Below are 19,256 nucleotides of genomic sequence, written 5' to 3'. Positions count from 1 at the left end.
TCGTAAATCCAATAAAAGAAGATGTCCAAATTCAAAACCTTTTCGAGCGGATAAAGAGGGATCCGACGGGTGCCCAGGAAGGAGCAAGTCTACTTTGCCCCATAAGACTTTCCATAAAAGAAAATATTAGCTCCAAGAGGACCAAAACCCACTGTCACATGCTGCAATCTTTGTGTCCAATCTTCACCATCGCAATTATAATCAGCAAACGTAGTTAATGATATGATTAACAGTAATAGAATGAATTTTCCTTTCTTTTTTTTTTTTTTGTATAGAATGTGAAATAAACCATTAAATTTAAAAAAACAAAACTCTCAAATTTGAAATCTCAATCTCCGGCCGCCGCGAGCTACCCAACTAAATTCGGGTTCCCGTTGATTAACTAAGTGGTCACTCGATTCTACCGAGTCTTGTAAGTGAGTTGATTTACAAAAGTGACAATCTTAAAGAAAGAATATATTACTCTCAGTTGTCTATGTCAAGCAACTCCTTCACGACAGTGCCATAGAACCAGTTGAATCGGAGCAATGGGAAAAACCAAAGATAAATGGAAAGACAAGAGACGGCCTATTATATATTATTATCTCTAATCATATATTCAAAATACAGAAAAACTAGGCCTCTGTCTTTCTCCGTATAAATCAATTCCCAGAAGAGAACATATACAAATCAACAAAAGCAAATACTTTGCTCGCCGACAAAATTGCAGCACAGTTGCAACCCAACTTCATGGTAAGAAACCAAAGCATTTTGCTTTCTCTTTTTTCTTTTTATTTCTTCAACCCTTTTTTAAATCCTCAGTCCGAGTACTTTTGAACTATTACAATTTTTGGCAAAAAGAAGTCGTGGGTCTTGGTCTCGATCTCGAACTCGAGATCCATCGTGGAGCACAAGTGTTTCTGACCACCAGACTATAGATCTAGGGGCTCCATTCTTATACTTGAATAGGGTTTCTATTTAATTTTGTAATACTATAACACGTTGGGTAGTATATGTAAATTATGATTTAGTCCTTACCGAATTATTTAAAAAAAAAAATTATAATACATGATTTAAGTAAGGAAGTCCAATAATTGAAAATTTGGTGGAGTTTCAGCTTCCTTTCTCAGGCACTCTCCATGAGTATGAACCATTAGTTATAATGGCTGTGAAGTTATTCTGTCAATTATGGTGGATAGGCAAGTCCCATAAGGTAGGTGTGGTTTTTAGATGATGTATGCAGGAAATGAATGAAGAATTGGGTTATTGCAGAATTACTAGTTTGTCCCCCTAAAAGTAAAGTTCTGATAGCCATGGGAAATGGAAACTGCTCAGAATACTTGCCTTATCTATGGATTTGAAGATTCATGAAAAAGAAATAGATAAAGGTTGGCTGTTGCAAAATTTGTTTGTGTCTGCAAGCTAAAATTGGGTTTTATTCTTTACTTTTTTAACAGCCAGATTCTGGCACAGGCTAAAGTGGGAAGAAAGAAAATAAGAGAGAGGGGGAAAGGAGAATCCTTTGTGGCAAAGGAAGCTAGGAGGGGTAAAAGAGTAAAAGTATGAGGAGTAGACATAGGTGTATAATAATGGAAAAAATGAAAAGCATCCATCTCTTTCTTTCTCTTTCTCTTTCTCTTTCTCTTTCAATCCAAAGCCTTAAAATAAGGTACTAGCAACAACTGCAGCAACAACAACACCACATCAGAAAACAGCATCATCTCATTTATCTCTTTGGCTTTGCTCTTTCAGCCAGCACCCACCCACACAAACCCATTATCGTTTGATCTCACACCTTTGCTTTCTCTCTCTAGAAAGGTCATACTTTCTCTCTCTATAAAGGGCATACATACTTTCATTTCTTTTCTTTCCTTCTGTCTTTCTTTGTCTCTCTGTCTAACACACGGAGAGGCTAAAATTAAAAAACAAAAAAGAAAAGAAAAGAAACAAATACCAAAATACCAAATAACAAAGAGAGAAGAAAACATGGAAACTCCACGCACCCACCCAACTCTCTTTCTCTTTCAAGAAAACAAGGAAGAGTCCACTGCCCAACTCTCTCTCTCTACAATGGCCCAGCTGGACCAAAATTTATGTCTAGAAGAAAAACACAAAAAGAAAGAAAGAAAGAGGAGATAGTAGATGTCTTCAAATGTTGTCCTCCAACCAAACCCACCTCACAAGAAAAAAAAAAACAACATTCTTTCACTCTCTTACACAAAAACACCAACAACAAAAATGAAAAAGATTTATAACTTGAACAATATGCCATGCCAGAAATACCCTTCTGCAACCCCCCAAAAACAAATCCCATCTTCATCACTGTCTCAAGACACCCTCAAAAAAGAAACATATATTTATTTTTTCACCGAGTTATGTGGGCTTCTTTGGGTTTTCTTTCTTTGTCTTGGTCAGAGTTTTTCACAGAGAAAACAGGAAAGTGAGAACCTTCCCATCTTCTCTCTCTTTCCTGTTTCTCTTATCTGTCTCTCTCTTTACCCTCTTCTTTACTTTACTTCTTATTTCTTTCTTTCACATCTCTTTCTCTTTCTTCTTTCTCGTTTCACTATTTTCTTTATTTCCTCTCTTTATTTCTCTCTTCTCTCCCTATTTTTCTTATTTCCATATTGGTCTTTATTGTTTTTGCAATCTGGATATTTGTGTTTCATCTGATTGGATCTGATCATGAAGAGAATGAAAGGGGCTGCTGCTGCTGCTGCTATGGAGTCTTCTTCTCCTTCTATATATGCAACTTTATATGAGGATCCAAGGGCTAGGCTCAAACATCAGACTCTTATGCAGGACTTTGAGGAGTTGTATAAGGTAAAGAAAGCTTCTTTCTCTTTTGGTTTTTTTTTTTTTTATAGATTGTGGTTTCTTTTGAAGGCTTCTTTTTGTTAGATCTGATGTTTTGCTATATTTGTTTTTGTGGGTTTCCTTCATATTCTTGTTTGGATTTTGGAAAAATAAAAAAAGGGAGAAAAGTTCGTTTATTTGGTTCTGATTTGGCTATTTTTCAAAAAAATGTGCTAATTTTGCCTTTCAATAAGTTGAAAATGATTATTATCCTCTTTATGTTCGTTGATTAGTTTGGTTGCAGAGGATATTGGGTTCACGTGTGATTCACCTGAGGGAAATTTTGGGTGGGGGCTTTTGTGGTGTTTGATTGCTTAGAGTTATTTCTTTTGTTTGCTCAACATCCAAATATATGTTCTCTTCTTATTATTAAGCTTTCATGGGTTTACATACAACTTCTGCTTTGTGATCTGTAATTTTATTTTATGCCTGTTTGTGTTTATATTAATATGTCGATTCATGTGGTTTATTTATTTATCTTCTGTGTATCTAGTTGTGAATTGTTCATTTGCTAGTTCCCTGCCTTCAGATTTTAGATTTTGACCTAGAAATCTTTTTAATCCTGCTTGATAATAGCTTTCTTGTAATTTAGTAGCTTTTCATGGCTTTACTGTTTGATTCTTTAGTTCTTGATGATCTCTTTGATTTTATTGGTTTTCTGCAATATTCACTTTTAAATTCATGTTGATTGTTGATTGTTATTGGTTTTAATTTATCTCCTGTATGTTTGATGAAATTTCAATACTATTGCTTTTATCCTGTCTTTATAACTGAGCAGAAAAACCTTGTTGACATGTTATAACATTTAGTTTTTCGGTTGAGTAGTTTAAAACTTTTAGCTGCTTCTGTTTTGCTACAAGGCATATTTGTAAGGTTTTTAATTGGTTTATAGTTAATTAAAGTTTCAAATTCATTAATTTCAGTTATTCTGATGAATTGATGTTTTAATTACTTTTCCAGGAAACAGAAGATCAGAAAAAGAAATTGCAGATGATGAAACATAAGAAATTGACCCTATTGGCTGAAGTCAGGTAAAACCTTTTTTCTTAAATTTTATAAGGAATGCCTATATTTTGTGCATTACATGGACATTGAATAAAATATCACTGTTGAGTTAAATGGGCTATGCTTGTCTTTTGAATTGTAGATTTCTGAGGCAACGATTCAAGTACCTGATGCTAGACCAATCTCACACTCCTGCTCCTGAGCCAAAATATGTACAAAAGCAGAAGTTAGTAAATGGAATTAGAAATGTAAGGAAAGAAAAACATTACAGTGGGAATGATGCTGCTTTGCAGCACCCAGCTGCAAGATGTGATTTAAACAGAAAGGGAAAGATTTATAGTGAGAGGGAACCTACTTTGCAAAGCGCTCCTCTGAATTTTGATATAAACCAGAAGCAGAAGATGTATATTCGGAAGGAGGCTGCACTGCGTAATTCAGCAGCACTTCCAGACTTAAATCAGAAGGAAAGGATTTATAGTGGAAAAGAAGCCACAGTTAGAAACAATACTCCAGTTTTCGACTTAAACCAGATCTCGGTAATCAATTAGTCACTATCGTCAACTGCATGAGCAATAAATTCATGTATTTTCTTTTGTCATGGACTAATATGGTGATTGGTATGCATTGCAGAGAGAGGAGGAAGAACTACAAGCTAATGGTGAGATGATGAGAATGGAGGAACCGAAGATATGTTTGATAAGAGGTGGAAGTGATGAGCAACATACTGATATGAAGTTATCAGCATGTAGAAGTGTTGGGAACGGAGCAAATCGCTCAGGGAAGAGGAAGATATCATGGCAGGATCAGGTGGCTTTAAGGGTTTAGGTTTATTTCTTATTTCAATTGCAATTGGAGGTCATATTTTAGTGAGGTTGGAATAGTTTCCCTTTGCCTTATTTTGTTATGGTTAACTCCTCAATTTTTATTTTTCTCTTTGTAAAGGAAAAAGAATAGTTCCATATATTATTAATCATAGATAAAATGAAGGAGTTGCTAGATTTGTGCTCATTATATCTTTTGTTTACTTTTCCTAAACGCCTCTGTTTTCAAAGTTTAGTTTAGTTTTGGGTGGTGGCCATATTCTGTTAGGTGAGCAAACCTAAAGGGAAACTGTGGTTCATCATTATGCTCTCTCAGGTCGGCAGGAATCTTGATCTTCAATCTTGGCGTGCCAGTGGTTTGTGAACAGAAAACACTAAAGAAAGACTACTTTTAGCATTTGGATTACATCTTTTACTGCTGTGTACCTTGAGTAAAATGACTTCAGAGATGAGGTCTATGTTTTTGTCTGTTGTGGGAAGAGCAAGAAGAAGACCGAGTCATACGTGAAATACCTAGCTACCCTTTTCTTGATGGCTGAGGGAGGGGCCTCAGCCATTGGAATCAATTGACATAATTATTGTTGCTTTCGGTGGAAGAACAATGGCCACTACTTGACGTGTTTTGTGAAGTGGAGAACTTCTTTGTCTATTGACGCTGAGTGGAAACAAGGTTCAATGTTGTAACATTTCTAAAGAGCAATTCCTGGTTTGGAGCAGTCTTGTTGGGTTCTCTGTGCTCTTGATATAAATTGGACAATAGGGAAGTTCATAATTCGTGGGTTCTGGAGCTGAACTTAGGTACAAGCAAGTAGCTTACAAAAATTTCAAGCCCTAGCCATCAGATGTTTTTTGGGGTCTGGCAGCATGTTGCAGACAAGAGATTAAGGATGGAGATAAAAAAAAAGAAAAAAGTAACGAAGAATGATAGGGATGGGATATTAGGAAGAGAAATATAGATTATGTAGTTTTTATGGTGTTGACGGATAGACCAGTAAAAGACAATTTGTTACTAAAAGCCATGAGGGTAACATAGCAATTGAAATGTTAATCAATTGTTTGCTGCCAATTATATATATATATATATATATATTCTTTGTGGGTCTCATGGAGAGATGGGAGGATATTTTCCCACCCTCTCTTAACAGTTACCTCCATGATATTTGCAGCTTTTATCTTGGCCAATTCTAAAGACAGACCAGTCAATGCTAAATTTCCACTGTGAATTGACAAACTGTTTAAGGCACATTTTCCCTTGAATGAGTCCATGCTCTTGGTTGTAATTTTCATAGTGACGATACATCCAGTTCCATTATGGGGCAATTCCTTCTGCTGCCATACCATCTCATCCATGACTCAAATAAAATACAAGGGTCTGTCTGGTTAGATGTTAACATAATATATCAACAACCGAAAAGCTAACTTAGAACTCTAGTAAGTCTGTCTAGAAAGGATACCTTCAGTACGCATCACGGCTCTTCATCTTCCCTTTATAATTACCACTGAAGATTCTGTAACAGAATTTTCTGTTTTCTGCTCATTATCTGCACAAGTTTCCTTTGTTTTTCCCATTGTTTATGGCATTTTCTATCATCTGCTCTTCTGCGTTTTCAGCCACAGCTTCCGCATCCTTCGCCTTCATGCTAGCTTCTGATGATGATGCCACCACAGCAACTTCACCATTTTCACCAAGTTCCTGCAGCTGAGCTAGATGCTTCTTTCCCTTTTCATGAGCCTCCATCACCACTGCAGAGTAAGCACCTATCCTGCACATTTCACACCAGAACTTAAATTTCTTCTTCATCCTGAATTCTGCTGTTCTCTCCTCTTTCAGGACTTTCTTCACCACATTTTTCTTCTTACTCTTCACACTTCCATTTTTCTGCACTTGTAATTTATCATTGTTGTTTTCTGCAACTTTATTCCCCATTTTCTTGTCCGTGTCATCATCATTCTTATCAACCTGAACAGATTCTGCTTCAGCTTCTGGCTCTAATTCTAAGTCTGCAGTACTAACAGTAAGCTTAGTTTGCCTTAGACTTTTTTTCGGCAATGGTCGAGAACAGGGGGTTTTAGCCATCTTATTTGCTCTCAATCTTGCTTCTTTAGCTTTATGCTTCTTGCCTCGAAGGTGGTTGTTCAAACCTTGTTCGCTTGTAGCACTAACACGACAAAGGGCACAACTCCACTCTTCCTTAGGCTTCTTCTTTAATACAGTACAAGGAAGCTCATGAGCACCTCCTACAGGTGGTGTTGCAGCCTTCCGCTTTACTCCAAAAAGATTTGGATCAGGCTTAGCCTGCAACAAAATACTCACAGCAAAGCAAATATCGTATAAGCAAGAAATTTACATTATTCTTTTATGCCTATTTTTAGTTTTGAACAAATCAACAAGGGTGGTACTAAAAACCATAAGTAAATCCAGAATCACATTTGATAAAATACCGATCAATACTCAGTTAAGAAACTTGATATTTGTGTAATTTAATAAAATAAAAAGGAGATATTTAAACTGTTCCAGGACAAGTGCATTTTCTTGACAAGATCAAACCTTCCAATTTGCTGAAGCTTCCACCATAAAACTAATCAATAAATCCATCAGACCTAAAGCTTCTCGAAAGAACTTGATTCCAAGACAATAATTATAAGTTATTTGATAAAAATAAATTCTTTTGAAAAGAAGATGTTCTTTGACCGGCCCATCTCAATTATCTAGTTTCTTATCCATATAATTTAGTAAAAACTTCAGTCAAACAACTAACTCCAGGTTTAATTCCTTTTGTTTTTCTTTTCTTTTCTTTTCTCTTTTTATTTTGTTTGTTTGTTGAGAGACTTGAGTTAGCTCAGGGATATTTATTAGGTAGAATAGTAGTTGTAGTTTTTTGGAATAAAGTAGTTTGTACTTAGTTACTTCTGTATTCATCATACTTTATACTATTACATTCAGTATATATACTACCACAATTAGTAGATATAGTTATAATTGGTACAGCTATTATACAGACTATTACAAAATACTGATGCACTTAATAAAAAACTCTAACCTAACCCAAGTATCTCCAAATTGTTTGTATTGCAATATTAAAATGGACAAAGGGGTTTGACGTACTTCTCCAAGGAAACAACATGGCGAACAAAGCTGAACCTCGAAGATAAATATGACAATTATCTACACATACAATCCATCATGGAAATCTTTTCTAATCAAGCTCCAAAGGGCAAAAGCAGTGGAATTCTCGATGGTATTACTCACAGTTTTTGAATGCACAGTTTTAGAGACTACTATATGTATCTATACTGGAAAGCCAAATAGATAGTACCTATGGTGTGCTACTGCGCCTTATCGAGGTCAATGTAGAATCCAAAGTTTTGTTATTATACACAGCCATGACTTGGAAAGAAGATGATGTTAACATCAGATCTTTTCATTTGCTAACTTACATATAGATTTCAACTTATAGCTACTATGAAGTCAATTTCCAAAAGTTGCGATAAAGGGAACATCACTTTTTGAAAGAAATTACAGTATATGGAGTAACTTCTAAAACTTGAGCAATCCTTGAAAAGAAGTGCAAAATTAGCAAAAATGAGGAACAGAAAACTATTGCATGATCAATCTATATTAATAATTCTCTTAATAGGAAAAATCTAAGTTATTAAAGTTATTTGATTAGGGTGCCACTTCAATTGTAATTCCAGAGGAGTCGATTCTCAAGAAAATTTAGCAACTAGAATTAACATGTGAGAATTTCACAAAAGGTATTTGTTTGTTAGGACAAATGGCTCCACATAGCCTAGAACAGCAGAACAATTAATAACAACTAGAAATTTTAGTGACGCTTCAGAATAAAGCTTATGTAAAATGTAACACCAGCATAGTTATCTCATTTTTCAATAAATAAAATAAAAAAAGAATTACTCCATTCGTCCTAGAAAGATAGTTCACTTTCACACATGGATTAAGAAATGTAGGTTCTTTTAGTTAGTCATTAATTCTATCATTATTTCACTAAAATACCCTTGTTAAGCTTTCTATAAAGCTATAATTTCAAAGTATAAAATATAAAAATTATTTGTATATTAATATCTATGTTAAGTTGTTAACTAATGAAGAGTATCTATTATAATTACTTATTAAACTAACAATTAAAAAGAAAAGGACTATGAGTTAGAACGGAGCAAAACTGTAAAGGGAGTATGGGCATTTAGCAATTACTAGTAGTAGTGCAGTTATCTGGGAAAGAGATCTCAGTAATCAACAATGTGATTATGCCTTGGCCTTTTAGTATGGACTTATCAAATCTATTGGTCTGCAACTGCAAGTAGAAGAGCTAACAAGCGTGAAACATTTTTTGCAGGTCAAAACTCAATAGCAACATTCAGAGAACAAACACAAGTTTAATGCAAACATTAACGAAAATGTCAAGCTTCCATTCGACACAAATTGTCCACTTCTGTTCATTAATCTTCAGATACCTAATTTCATTACGTATAATCAACTCTAAAACAGTATATAGAGAATACTTACCAGTACTACTACTTTACCCTTGCTATTTTCTTTAGCAGCGTTAACATCAGGCCCTGCCCAAGCTTCCGATAACCGCCGTGGCGAGTGATCGAGAAAGCCACGACCAGGAAATGCTGGGCGATCCTCGACCCTGCGATTGTTAAGCTGGTTCATAAAATGGAACTGTGGTGCTAATATAGTAGGTTCTAGTGTTTCCTCATACGAGTCGTCATTGTATCCTCCTACTGCTCGCATTGCGATTTCTCTCTCAATCATCATCTCTCTCCTCACCTCAGCTTCCAGTATACGACGCCGCATCGTCATTTCCTCCATGATTATCTGTTCTCTTATTCTGTCTTTCTCCATCTCGCGATGCAGCATTTCGTTGCGCATTAGGTCCGAATCTTGTGTAGAATCTATTACATGATAGTTTGCTGGAAACAATAAACACTTTATAATTAATTAAACAAAACAAGCACTGTTTTCTTCTCATTAGCCAAACAAGAATTATATTATTCGTACGGACCTCGAAATGCATGTTCAGAAAAGTAAGCGGTACCGGAGGACGAGGGATGGAAGAAGTACTCCGGCGGTCTACTGTCAGCAGCTCGGAATCTGAATTCCATAGAGAGAAATAGGAGAGAATTGAGAGAGTGAGGGAGAAATGCTTTATGGAAAATGATGAGAGAAAGTGTCACTGGAAGAGAGAAGATGGGGGGTCACGGACAAGTGCGCGTGAGAGTTGGCTTTGGGTCCAAACAAAGAAAAAAAAGAAAGTGTTTTTCGCCAGTGATGGATGATGTGATGCGATGAGGACTGGCGCTGCAGTTACAGGAGGAGGGTCTGTGACTGTTGAGTATTGGGGAGTGCGTTTTCTTGTCCAAGACGTTTTTATTTCAACGGCAACGATAAACTCATTGATTAGTAGTTTGAGTTACAGTTTGCTTGGGAAGAAAGTTTGGATGGGAAAGAAAAGTCGGGGGGAAAGAAGAAGATAAAACGAGAAAAAGGGTTAACTTTTTTTTTCTTTTTCCCACTTTTCCATTGGAATATATGTGTATAAAAGAATCAAGGATTACATAAATTATGCATTAATTACTGTACTGCTACTCCTCCATTGAACTCGACTGTAAAAGACAAAAAAGAAAAATGAAAATTAAAAGCAGAATCTTAATAAAAGAAAAAAGAGTAATCAATGGAAGGTAAGGAGAAATAGGAAAGCGAAAGGGTGGAGAAAGACGAAGGAAGTGTTTATAGTTATCTTTCTCTTGTTTGGGAGAAGAGTGGGAGTAAACCAGAGGAATATGAATCACTTAAATTATTGAGTTATACTATTTTAAAGAAGTTAAATTATATATTAATATCCATTAAAAGTCCAATCAACTATAAAATGAATATATTAGTTTCAAACTTGATAAGATAATACAAAGTAAAGAGAATGAAATTAATATTTTATCAAAATAATAAATAAAAATAATATCACAAATCAGAGCAGAGGAAGATGAATAAATAATTTTTTATTGGGATGAAAATAAATATAAAGCAAAGATATAATTAGAGAGAATGAAATTGATATCATCTGTGAAATTATCATAACTAAAGGCGTTAATAAATTTATCTAATTTTATATAAGAATAAAATTAAAACAAATGTATGAACCTTGGCTATGTGCAATAATTGATCAACCAACAAAGGGTAATTTAATGTCTCAATTTTATATTTAAGGGTAAATATTTCTAATTTAAATTTTTCAGTAAATAATTTTTTGAATTGTGTTGAATGATTAAAAATATTTAATATTAATTTTTTAAAAAAATAAAATAATATTAACTCGTTCGCTATTGAATCAATCATCACTGTCGTGGTCAGTGTTATTGTCGACGTTATTGCAGGGAGTGGCTATTAACGGTGCTGCAGAGGATTGTTATTGTTGCTATTTCAGGCGGCGGTTGTTGACGGTAGTGCAAGCAACGTACTGATGGCGGCAGTGGTATAACGTAGTTGATAGTGGGCAGTGTTGCAGTTGATAATTTTTGCTACTAATATGTATTATTTGTTAATTTAATATAAAGATAATTAATTAATTAATTATTATATTTAATTTAAAATATAATTTCTTTTTCAATTCACGCTCTTTTACATAGGAAGTTCTTCCATTCGCTCACTTTTTAATTTTTAATAGAAAAGGAGTTAAGCTTAAATGACAAGAAAAAAAGGTTAAAAAAGCTTACTTGACCCCACACATAAAGTTGAGTGGCCAAATCACCCTTATTCCTTTTTGTAAAGGACAAATAATGATAAACATAAAGTATGAAATGAAGAAAATATGATTATAGGGATTAACAAATTTATTTTACGATAAATATAAGAATTAATCCTATGAATTAAATTGTCTAACAGTATTTAAACGTTTGGGGACCAAAAGTTAATTTTTTAAAAGACATGAACCAAAGTGTTTCTTTTTTTTCTTTTGTTACGAGGGAGGGGGATACCCAGAAAAGTAAATTAACCAGAAACAAGGCTAGAAAAAGAGATACTTGAGGCATCTTCGTGCAACAGCTGGACAACACCAGAGGAAGGACTCCTGAGTTCAATAGCACCACGATCATCTCAAAGACTCAATTGCAAGCTAAATAGCTGACCTGTTACCTCCATAATATACATGCTGAATACGCAGCCCATGGAAATTCTTGATTAGAGACCGGCAGAGCTGAACAAGACTGGAACACCGTCCAACTCGAGCATCTCTCAAAGTTAGCCATAAATCCATCACCTGAGAATCAACTTCAAGAACCAAATGTTGAATGCCCTTACCCATGAGCCAACCTCAGACCTTTAATCACCGCCCAAAACTCTGCCTTAATGGCAATATAGGTACCAATATTAACCATAAACCTAGCCACCCACTCACCGTGCCTATTCTGCAGAAGACCCCTCCATTTGCTTGACCAAGACTTTTGCACAGCCATCTGTATTGAGCTTGATCCAATGATCAGAGCGAGGAGACCAGACAACTAATTTAGTCATATAAGAGTTACTTGAAGGCTAGTTCTTATTTTCTTTTATTTTTTTTTTAAATTTTGCATAAAAATGAACAAACCATTGTATATTAACATTATTGAACACCCTATCATTCCTCCATCTCCATATCCACCATAACACAAAAGCAAACAGAGAACACCAACGCACTATTGTAATTATCCTGATAGCTAGAATTTAATTATCCACAAGCCAAGTGTAGAGATTCTTTGACAGCTTCAGTCTAGGAAGCAAGACCCTCAAAACTTGTAAGGCAGAAAGGGAGTCCTTCAGAATATAAATAGGAGATTCAACTTCGTTTAGAAGTGAAGAACAGAAAGGGGAGGAAGAGAAACCTCTCTTAGCTCTCATTGCCCATAAATTGCCACGAACCACTTGCCACAAGAAGACCCAAACTCTTTGAAGAACCAGAACCTTCCAAACAATTTTCCAAGTTCTGGAGGAGGGTAGAATATCACCTTTAATCTACATCATATACTTCATATGCTTGATTATCCTCACGAAGAATGAAAGCGACAAACTTTTCGTGAACCGAGTCAGTAGCTAGCTATAAAATTTGTTCCAATCCCAATCAAGGCCCGAAGTCCAATAATCATTAACAACACAATGTAACTCATTAACATTCATACAAAATTTGACCATCAAATAACCAGCTATCCAACCAAAAAGAAGTTGCTCTCCCATTCCTAACTTCGATTCTCTAACCTTGCTGCACTAATTCACTCCCTCCCTTAATACTCCTCCAAACAGCAGAAAGACTTGCTCTGAAATGGTGCCGGGTACTATTCATACCTCCTTTAAGGTGCTTGTTACGAATAACTCGAGCCAAAAAGACTATAAGGCTCCTTAGAAAATTGCCAGCATAATTTAGCAAGAAAATTCATGTTTAAATAGCTAAATTCAAGCTGGACTCAAAAATTGTGGAGAGAATTTGAGGTCTTTTTATTTTTTAATCGGAATTAAACTTGACTTGGCTGGTTCTCAGCCTATGTCAAGGCACATGATTATATAATTACATTTTTCTGCCGTGAGTAGGCCCATCTTACGGCAACCTGCATCCGTACCGACTCCTTCGTTTCTAATCTTTTAATGGTTAAAAAAAGAAAAAACTCCTTTATTTTTTATTTTTTTATGATGACGTGTTTTAGCTGCTTCCCGATCATGACCACTCATTACTACATAACCCCTAATAATATCAACGGTCTACGACAATAACCCACCGATTAAAAAACTCTTTTTTTTTTCTTTTTCAAGTTCGTCATCGTGAAATAAAAATTATCCCAGCCGATTACGATCTTGACAGCAACTCTCACTCTCCTTCTTCTGTCCGTCAAACAAACAAATAATCCCTTGAAGATTAGGTTCCTCCTCTGTAATTTTATTCCTTGTTTTCTTCTCCATTAAGAGTCGTCGCTGTACATTAATATAAATTACGAACTCTCAAACTTATTTGATTAATTGTTTGATTAAAGTCTCACTCCAAAAGGAAAAAAAATGCCAAGCAAGTGTGAGATCCTATGTGAAATCCTTATCGCGATTTTGCTTCCTCCTCTAGGCGTTTGCCTCAGGCATGGATGTTGCAGCGTACGTCTCTTTCTCTTTCTAATTCAGATTTATTTTAATTTTAATACATGTTCATATCTTTTCAGTTCTGCCTCGCAGATCTGATTTTTTTTTTTTTGGTCTAAACTTGTTTAATTTTTACAGGTTGAGTTTTGGATTTGTTTGCTACTGACGATTCTAGGTTATGTACCTGGAATAATTTATGCGCTATACGCCATCGTTTTCGTCAACCGTGATGAGTTCTTTGATGAGTATAGACGTCCTCTTTATGCTGCGTACTAGTGAGCTTGTATTACCAAACTGTCTCGTTTTTAATTCTCTGTGCTGTCTCTCCGTCTTGTATTTAAATTGCAGATCTTGTTTAAACTAATGTTAATAAATTTAAATTTCATTAGCATTCAGAGATCTGTGTCTGTGTGTGTGTTCCATTTTGATGAGCGATTTGGAGTTTGTAGCTGCTTGTACTCTAAATTAATAAAAGAATAATGTTTCGCTGTCATGAATGATTATGATTTTTAGTTGAAGCTATTGAATGTGCTGTTGCAGTTGTCTTTTTGAAATTCTTGACATTGTTTTCCGCTGCCTTTTTTCTTTTTATTTTTGCCTGTTGAACATGTTCCCTAGTATTGTTAATTTGTGAAACCAAATATAAAGGTCCCGGTGATTGATCATGTTGCTTCATAGTTTGTATCAGAATGTATTCAAGTAGTTGTGGATTACTAATTGAAGCCAACCTTGAGGTGTTTGGGACGGTCTAGATTACTGGAGATGTTGCCATTTTTACTATCAGGAGAAACCTTGAAGCTCAGAAAGAAAGCACCTTTTTAAGCGTGGCAATTGGCCTGTAAAAAAGGGCATGAATATAGGGACTGAATCTTTTGTGGTCCTTGAATAAATCTGGTTGGTTATTGCCTAATTATTATCTATCCTGATTGGTAAAGGGTCAGATAAGGATCTATAGTTACCGTAATCTGTCTGTGTGCACATGGAAATGGTTGTGCGCATCTGTGTGTCTGGGCAGATCCCCATGTTGAGAGGCTTTTAAGCTTGTCATTCCATTGTTGATATAAGAAAACCACAATCGCACTAGGTTTCTCGGCCCTAGTATATCTGGAGCTCGATGAAAGTTTTCACTGTCCGTAGACAATTCTTTTAAAGTTCTGCAGAGGCTGAAGTCTCAAGACAAGCATTCATTCTTGTCATTTCCGTTAATATATATTACAAAATGCAAGGCTAACTTTCTGGGTTATTTTTATGTATGGCCAATTTTATGGCTGAGAAGGGTTCGCATTTAGCATGATGGAAGTGTGTACCACCGATGGGAGATGGATGCTGCTATTTCGTGTGATGGTGAAATAGGGGATTTTGGGGTTACTGAGGAGGTCAGGAGGGGGGCGTAGACGAGTAATAAATCTGAAAAATGGTGTAGCCATATGTTATTGTTGCTCTGCAGCCCATCCTTTTTGCTATTAAAGGAGAGGACCAGTCTCTCTTAAGTCGTGCTGGAAGTTGGGATTAGTTCTCTTTTTGCCGTTCATCTCCATTTGGATTGATTCCTTGCTAAATTGACTATCTTGATTGAAGTTGTGTTTTCCTATGTAAACCTGATTTTTGGTTGCTGGGGAAATACTAAGAAACTCCTCGTTACCAGTTCCTCGTAAATAATGTTTGTTATTTTTGGCAATGGTAATCAGGGCTGCGTACAGCCCTTGGCGAGGAAGAATTTTTTGAGACGTTAAGCGGTGGGTAAAATCAGCCATAAACAGCAGGGAGAACAGAACGTTGAAGATTTTAAGGCAAACTGATCAAGGCTCGAAAGCAGCAACAAACGAAGGTTAATCTGACAATTCCTATCCCACTGGTTTACTTCCTGCTTAGTTTAAGAGACACTCAACACCTGTCACCTGATAATAGTCATTGCATTTGTCGAGCAGAGGGGTGCACTTTATGACACGGTCAGACGCCACTTGTAACATTTGCCATCTCCCAAGAGATGACAAGTGCTTCTTATAGTTGGTGCTGGTTTCTGCTCAATGTATAACCCATGCTTGTGCATCTAGGTAAAAATGCATGTATTTATTGTTATTATTATTATTATTATTTTTAGTCGATCAACTGCAGCATGAATGTCATACAGGGTTTGTTTGGGAATGAGGTTTGAACTGAATTTTCATTTTATTTTACATTTTTATTTTAAGAGTTGCAAAAAGCAAGTAGATTTGTAAAAAGTAATTTATAGAAATTAATATATTAACCAAAAAATCTAAACTTATTTTTATAATATCCAACAACAATTTGGAAAACACATATGGATCACAGCATTGAACCATAAATACGACCATATCAAACATACGGTTGCAAAATCTAGTGTCCAGAAATTTATGGCTCTTAAGTGATACCTTGTTTGAGTATGATGAATACTACTTTTGTTTTTATACAGATGAAAATGGTTCTCATTTAATACATAGAATTCATTATTGCCTACTCAGAACTTTTATTAGGGACTCATTTGGTAGGTCCTTTGTCAATGTGGAGAATTGAGAATTTTGTAAGGGTAAGTTTGGTAATGAATATAGGAAAGTGCTTTTTCTAACTTTAACTTCTATTTTGAATGATTTTTTGAATTTAAAAAAAAAAATTTCCAAAAAAATAGATGAATAAATGCTTTTCCTAATTTTTTTTTGAGAATAATTGTTTATAAATAAATTTAAAAAAAATTATTTTTTAAATATATTTTTTGAACACCCAACTGCAATCCCAATCATTACTTAAGAAGCACAATTGATTTTGACAGCGAAAAATGTCAAATTTAAATTATTTTTTCATATTAAATGAGTTTTTATCTTTACAACGAATTTAAATAACTATCTCATATTGTATAAAGTAAAAAATATTAAATCCCTTTAAATTTTAATTATCCAATTAACTATGTTTTAAAAAAATCAATATTGAATAAATTAGTAAGGCAACATCTCAATGAAGAATAAATATTCTTTTTACCTTTCCTTAGAAAATTAAAATGATAATTTCATCTTTATAAATCTTAAATTTTTTAATTTTATTTTATGAATTTTTAATTTTTTTATTTATCATTTCATTAATTTTTTTTAAAATTAGACTCTTATTTATTGGAGTAATTTTTATATAATTTTTAAAATAAAAACAGAAACATAAGGATTTGGTTAAACAAAATAAAATGATTTAAGGGTTGAATAGATAAAACAGAAAATTTCAGGAATTCAATACAATATTTTGCGTTTTCTATATATACGGCAAAACCTTAACAGCAATGACAGAAGCTCTCACCAGCAATTGATTCAAGGAGAAAATGACCGGTAACGAGGGCGATACCTATGGTGGAAACACCGAAACGATGAGCGGCTCATCCTGGTCTGACCTGACCTACGAGTGCTTGATCAATATCCTCTCGCGACTGACCTTGGAGCACCGATGTCTGGGACCTATGCTCGTTTGCAAGTCATGGCTCAACGCCTGCAAAGATCCTTCACTCTACAAGATTTTTAATCTCGAAACCCAATTCAACTCGACCACTGAATCATCTCGCTGGTGGACCCCAAATTTCGAGAGACAAATAGATTCTATGCTCCGTTCCATCGTCGTTTACAGCTATGGCAATCTTACCGAGATCCGTACTCGACACTGCTCCGATTTCTCCATCAATTTTGTTGCAGAAAGGTGCAATTTAGCGACGAAATTATTTCAATTTTGACTTTTCGTTATTGAATCATTTAAGGCTTAATTATTAGTTCAGTTTTGAATTTAGTTATTGAACCGTTTTATTTTAGAGCTTAATTGAAGAGAATATGTATACATACACATACAATTAGCGATAGAATTAAATCAATTTTGACGTTAGGTGGTTCATTCATTTTAATTTAGGGCTTATCTACAGTTAGCGACAATGGATTGTTTTTGACTTAATTGTTTTAATTTACGTCTTAATTAAAGACTGGGATTTTATTTTATTTTTATTCTTATGTTTTAAAATTTTGTTACATTTCTAGGTGTCCAAATCTTGAGGTTCTTTGGATCAAGAGCTGTCCAAGTCTTACTGATGCATCAATGGTTCAAATAGCATTTAAATGCACTAAACTTCGCGAGCTTGATATTAGTTATTGCTACGGAATTTCTCATGAATCTCTTGTAATGTTAGGGAGGAATTGCCCTAATCTTAAGGTTTTAAAGCGGAACTTGATGAATTGGTTAGATCCTTCGCAACATGGTGGAACTGTTCCTACTGACTATTTAAATGCATGTCCTCTGGATGGAGATTCAGAGGCAAATGCTATTGCCAAATTTATGCCTCATTTGGAGCATCTTGAAGTTAGGTTTTCAAAATTATCATCAAAAGGACTTGTGTCGATTTGTGAAGGGTGTTTGAATCTTGAGTACTTGGATATATCTGGGTGTGCGAATCTGACAAGTTGGGATATTGTTAATATGAAGGCAAGTTTGAGGAATTTAAAGGAGATTAAAAAGTCTAATTTCTATGTGCCCAGATCTGACTTTCATACAGAAAGATATGGTCATTGGAGGTTGTACGACGAGCGATTCCAGACAGATGCTTTCCGTTTTTGATCAGGTGATCTTTATCAGATCATTGCCTTATGCTGGTTGGTGGAGCCTTTGATTTTGGGTTCTGCAACTATATTAATCATATCTCCTGTAATTATAAGTGGTAGCATGTTTGTTGCTGTTGGGAGTGTGGCTTGTGTCTTATATCTTGCACAATATAATTATCCCTTCATGTTTGCCTACTTGATGGACTTGTGTTCACTTGAAGCATTCTTGTAAACTGCCATGGAATAATTATCTAAGTCTCTTGTGCCCCAACAATGTAGATCGATTATGCATTTTTTAAGTCTTCTTTTGAATAACTGTAATGAAAAAATATTTCTCCATATTCTTCAAACATGCTAACAATTGTGTTTTATATGTGAAACTTTGTCTTTGTTCTTTTTTTTTTTTTCTCATTAGTTACCCTGATGGATTTGTGCTGGGAATTCTTTTTATATATACTTATTATGGCTTTGGGGATTAGAGGGGTGGTTTCTAGCTGTGAGCAAACCTTGGTATTGGACCTGGCTCTTTGATGTTTCTCATAGATCTCATAATAGTTGGAGAAGCGTTTGAAGCAGGCACAATTTGGGTATTGGAGCTGTATGCTTTCAACAAACTATTACTGTATTATCTTGCAAACTTTAGTTCATCTCTTAATGGGGCTGTCTCGTTTAGCACAGTTTTTAGAAATGAATGAATATCTAATGAGCCCTCAAATGGTGTCGGGGCTTGATTGGGATGATATCATGGACTTGATTATCATAAGGCATCATTCTGAGTTTCTATTGTTGCATTGAAGCGATATAAAGGGAACAAAGTTTGATCAAATTAAAGTGGGGGTGTAACTGTTAAGAATCCTAACATGTAGTAGTTTTGATGCCAGTAAATATCCCCACTCATGCACCCTA

General features: G+C 35.0%; 4 protein-coding genes across 4 annotated transcripts; 3 read left to right on the top strand and 1 right to left on the bottom strand.

Annotated features, from left to right (window-relative positions):
- The first annotated feature begins 1,640 nt into the window (after nucleotides 1-1,640).
- On the top strand, nucleotides 1,641-4,848 carry LOC8264841. Its single transcript, XM_002529358.4, has 4 exons — nucleotides 1,641-2,802; nucleotides 3,796-3,866; nucleotides 3,983-4,376; nucleotides 4,471-4,848. The coding sequence occupies exons 1-4, from the start codon at nucleotides 2,665-2,667 to the stop codon at nucleotides 4,663-4,665; spliced, it is 798 nt and encodes a 265-aa protein (XP_002529404.3). The 5' UTR covers nucleotides 1,641-2,664; the 3' UTR covers nucleotides 4,666-4,848.
- Nucleotides 4,849-5,970: 1,122 nt separating this feature from the next.
- On the bottom strand, nucleotides 5,971-10,450 carry LOC8264842. The gene is made up of 3 exons (XM_002529359.4): nucleotides 9,692-10,450; nucleotides 9,187-9,599; nucleotides 5,971-6,957 (listed from the first exon to the last, which is right to left on the bottom strand). The coding sequence occupies exons 1-3, from the start codon at nucleotides 9,789-9,791 to the stop codon at nucleotides 6,199-6,201; spliced, it is 1,272 nt and encodes a 423-aa protein (XP_002529405.2). The 5' UTR covers nucleotides 9,792-10,450; the 3' UTR covers nucleotides 5,971-6,198.
- Nucleotides 10,451-13,415: 2,965 nt separating this feature from the next.
- LOC8264845 (UPF0057 membrane protein At4g30660) lies at nucleotides 13,416-14,266 on the top strand. The gene is made up of 2 exons (XM_002529362.4): nucleotides 13,416-13,788; nucleotides 13,912-14,266. Exons 1-2 carry the CDS (start codon nucleotides 13,699-13,701, stop codon nucleotides 14,047-14,049), a joined length of 228 nt encoding a protein of 75 aa, XP_002529408.1. The 5' UTR covers nucleotides 13,416-13,698; the 3' UTR covers nucleotides 14,050-14,266.
- A 2,779-nt stretch (nucleotides 14,267-17,045) lies between these two features.
- On the top strand, nucleotides 17,046-18,730 carry LOC8264846 (F-box protein SKIP1). Its single transcript, XM_002529363.4, has 2 exons — nucleotides 17,046-17,463; nucleotides 17,793-18,730. Exons 1-2 carry the CDS (start codon nucleotides 17,096-17,098, stop codon nucleotides 18,364-18,366), a joined length of 942 nt encoding a protein of 313 aa, XP_002529409.1. The 5' UTR covers nucleotides 17,046-17,095; the 3' UTR covers nucleotides 18,367-18,730.
- Nucleotides 18,731-19,256: the final 526 nt, after the last annotated feature.

The sequence above is a fragment of the Ricinus communis genome, chromosome 3 (assembly GCF_019578655.1).
Source record: "Ricinus communis isolate WT05 ecotype wild-type chromosome 3, ASM1957865v1, whole genome shotgun sequence".
Lineage (NCBI taxonomy): Eukaryota > Viridiplantae > Streptophyta > Magnoliopsida > Malpighiales > Euphorbiaceae > Ricinus > Ricinus communis.
The sequence above is the reverse complement of the archived record's forward strand: the minus strand, read 5'-3'. Positions and strand labels throughout refer to the sequence as shown.

Coding starts and splice junctions, on each gene's coding strand:
- LOC8264842 (XM_002529359.4), bottom strand. CDS start 9,791: ATGGAATTCAGATTCCGAGCTGCTGACAGTAGACCGCCGGAGTACTTC. Junction 9,600..9,691: donor TTCTGAACATGCATTTCGAG/GTCCGTACGAAT, acceptor TATTGTTTCCAG/CAAACTATCATGTAATAGAT. Junction 6,958..9,186: donor AGGGTAAAGTAGTAGTACTG/GTAAGTATTCTC, acceptor ATTTTGTTGCAG/GCTAAGCCTGATCCAAATCT.
- LOC8264845 (XM_002529362.4), top strand. CDS start 13,699: ATGCCAAGCAAGTGTGAGATCCTATGTGAAATCCTTATCGCGATTTTG. Junction 13,789..13,911: donor TCAGGCATGGATGTTGCAGC/GTACGTCTCTTT, acceptor TAATTTTTACAG/GTTGAGTTTTGGATTTGTTT.
- LOC8264841 (XM_002529358.4), top strand. CDS start 2,665: ATGAAGAGAATGAAAGGGGCTGCTGCTGCTGCTGCTATGGAGTCTTCT. Junction 2,803..3,795: donor ACTTTGAGGAGTTGTATAAG/GTAAAGAAAGCT, acceptor TTACTTTTCCAG/GAAACAGAAGATCAGAAAAA. Junction 3,867..3,982: donor ACCCTATTGGCTGAAGTCAG/GTAAAACCTTTT, acceptor TTTGAATTGTAG/ATTTCTGAGGCAACGATTCA.
- LOC8264846 (XM_002529363.4), top strand. CDS start 17,096: ATGACCGGTAACGAGGGCGATACCTATGGTGGAAACACCGAAACGATG. Junction 17,464..17,792: donor ATCAATTTTGTTGCAGAAAG/GTGCAATTTAGC, acceptor TTACATTTCTAG/GTGTCCAAATCTTGAGGTTC.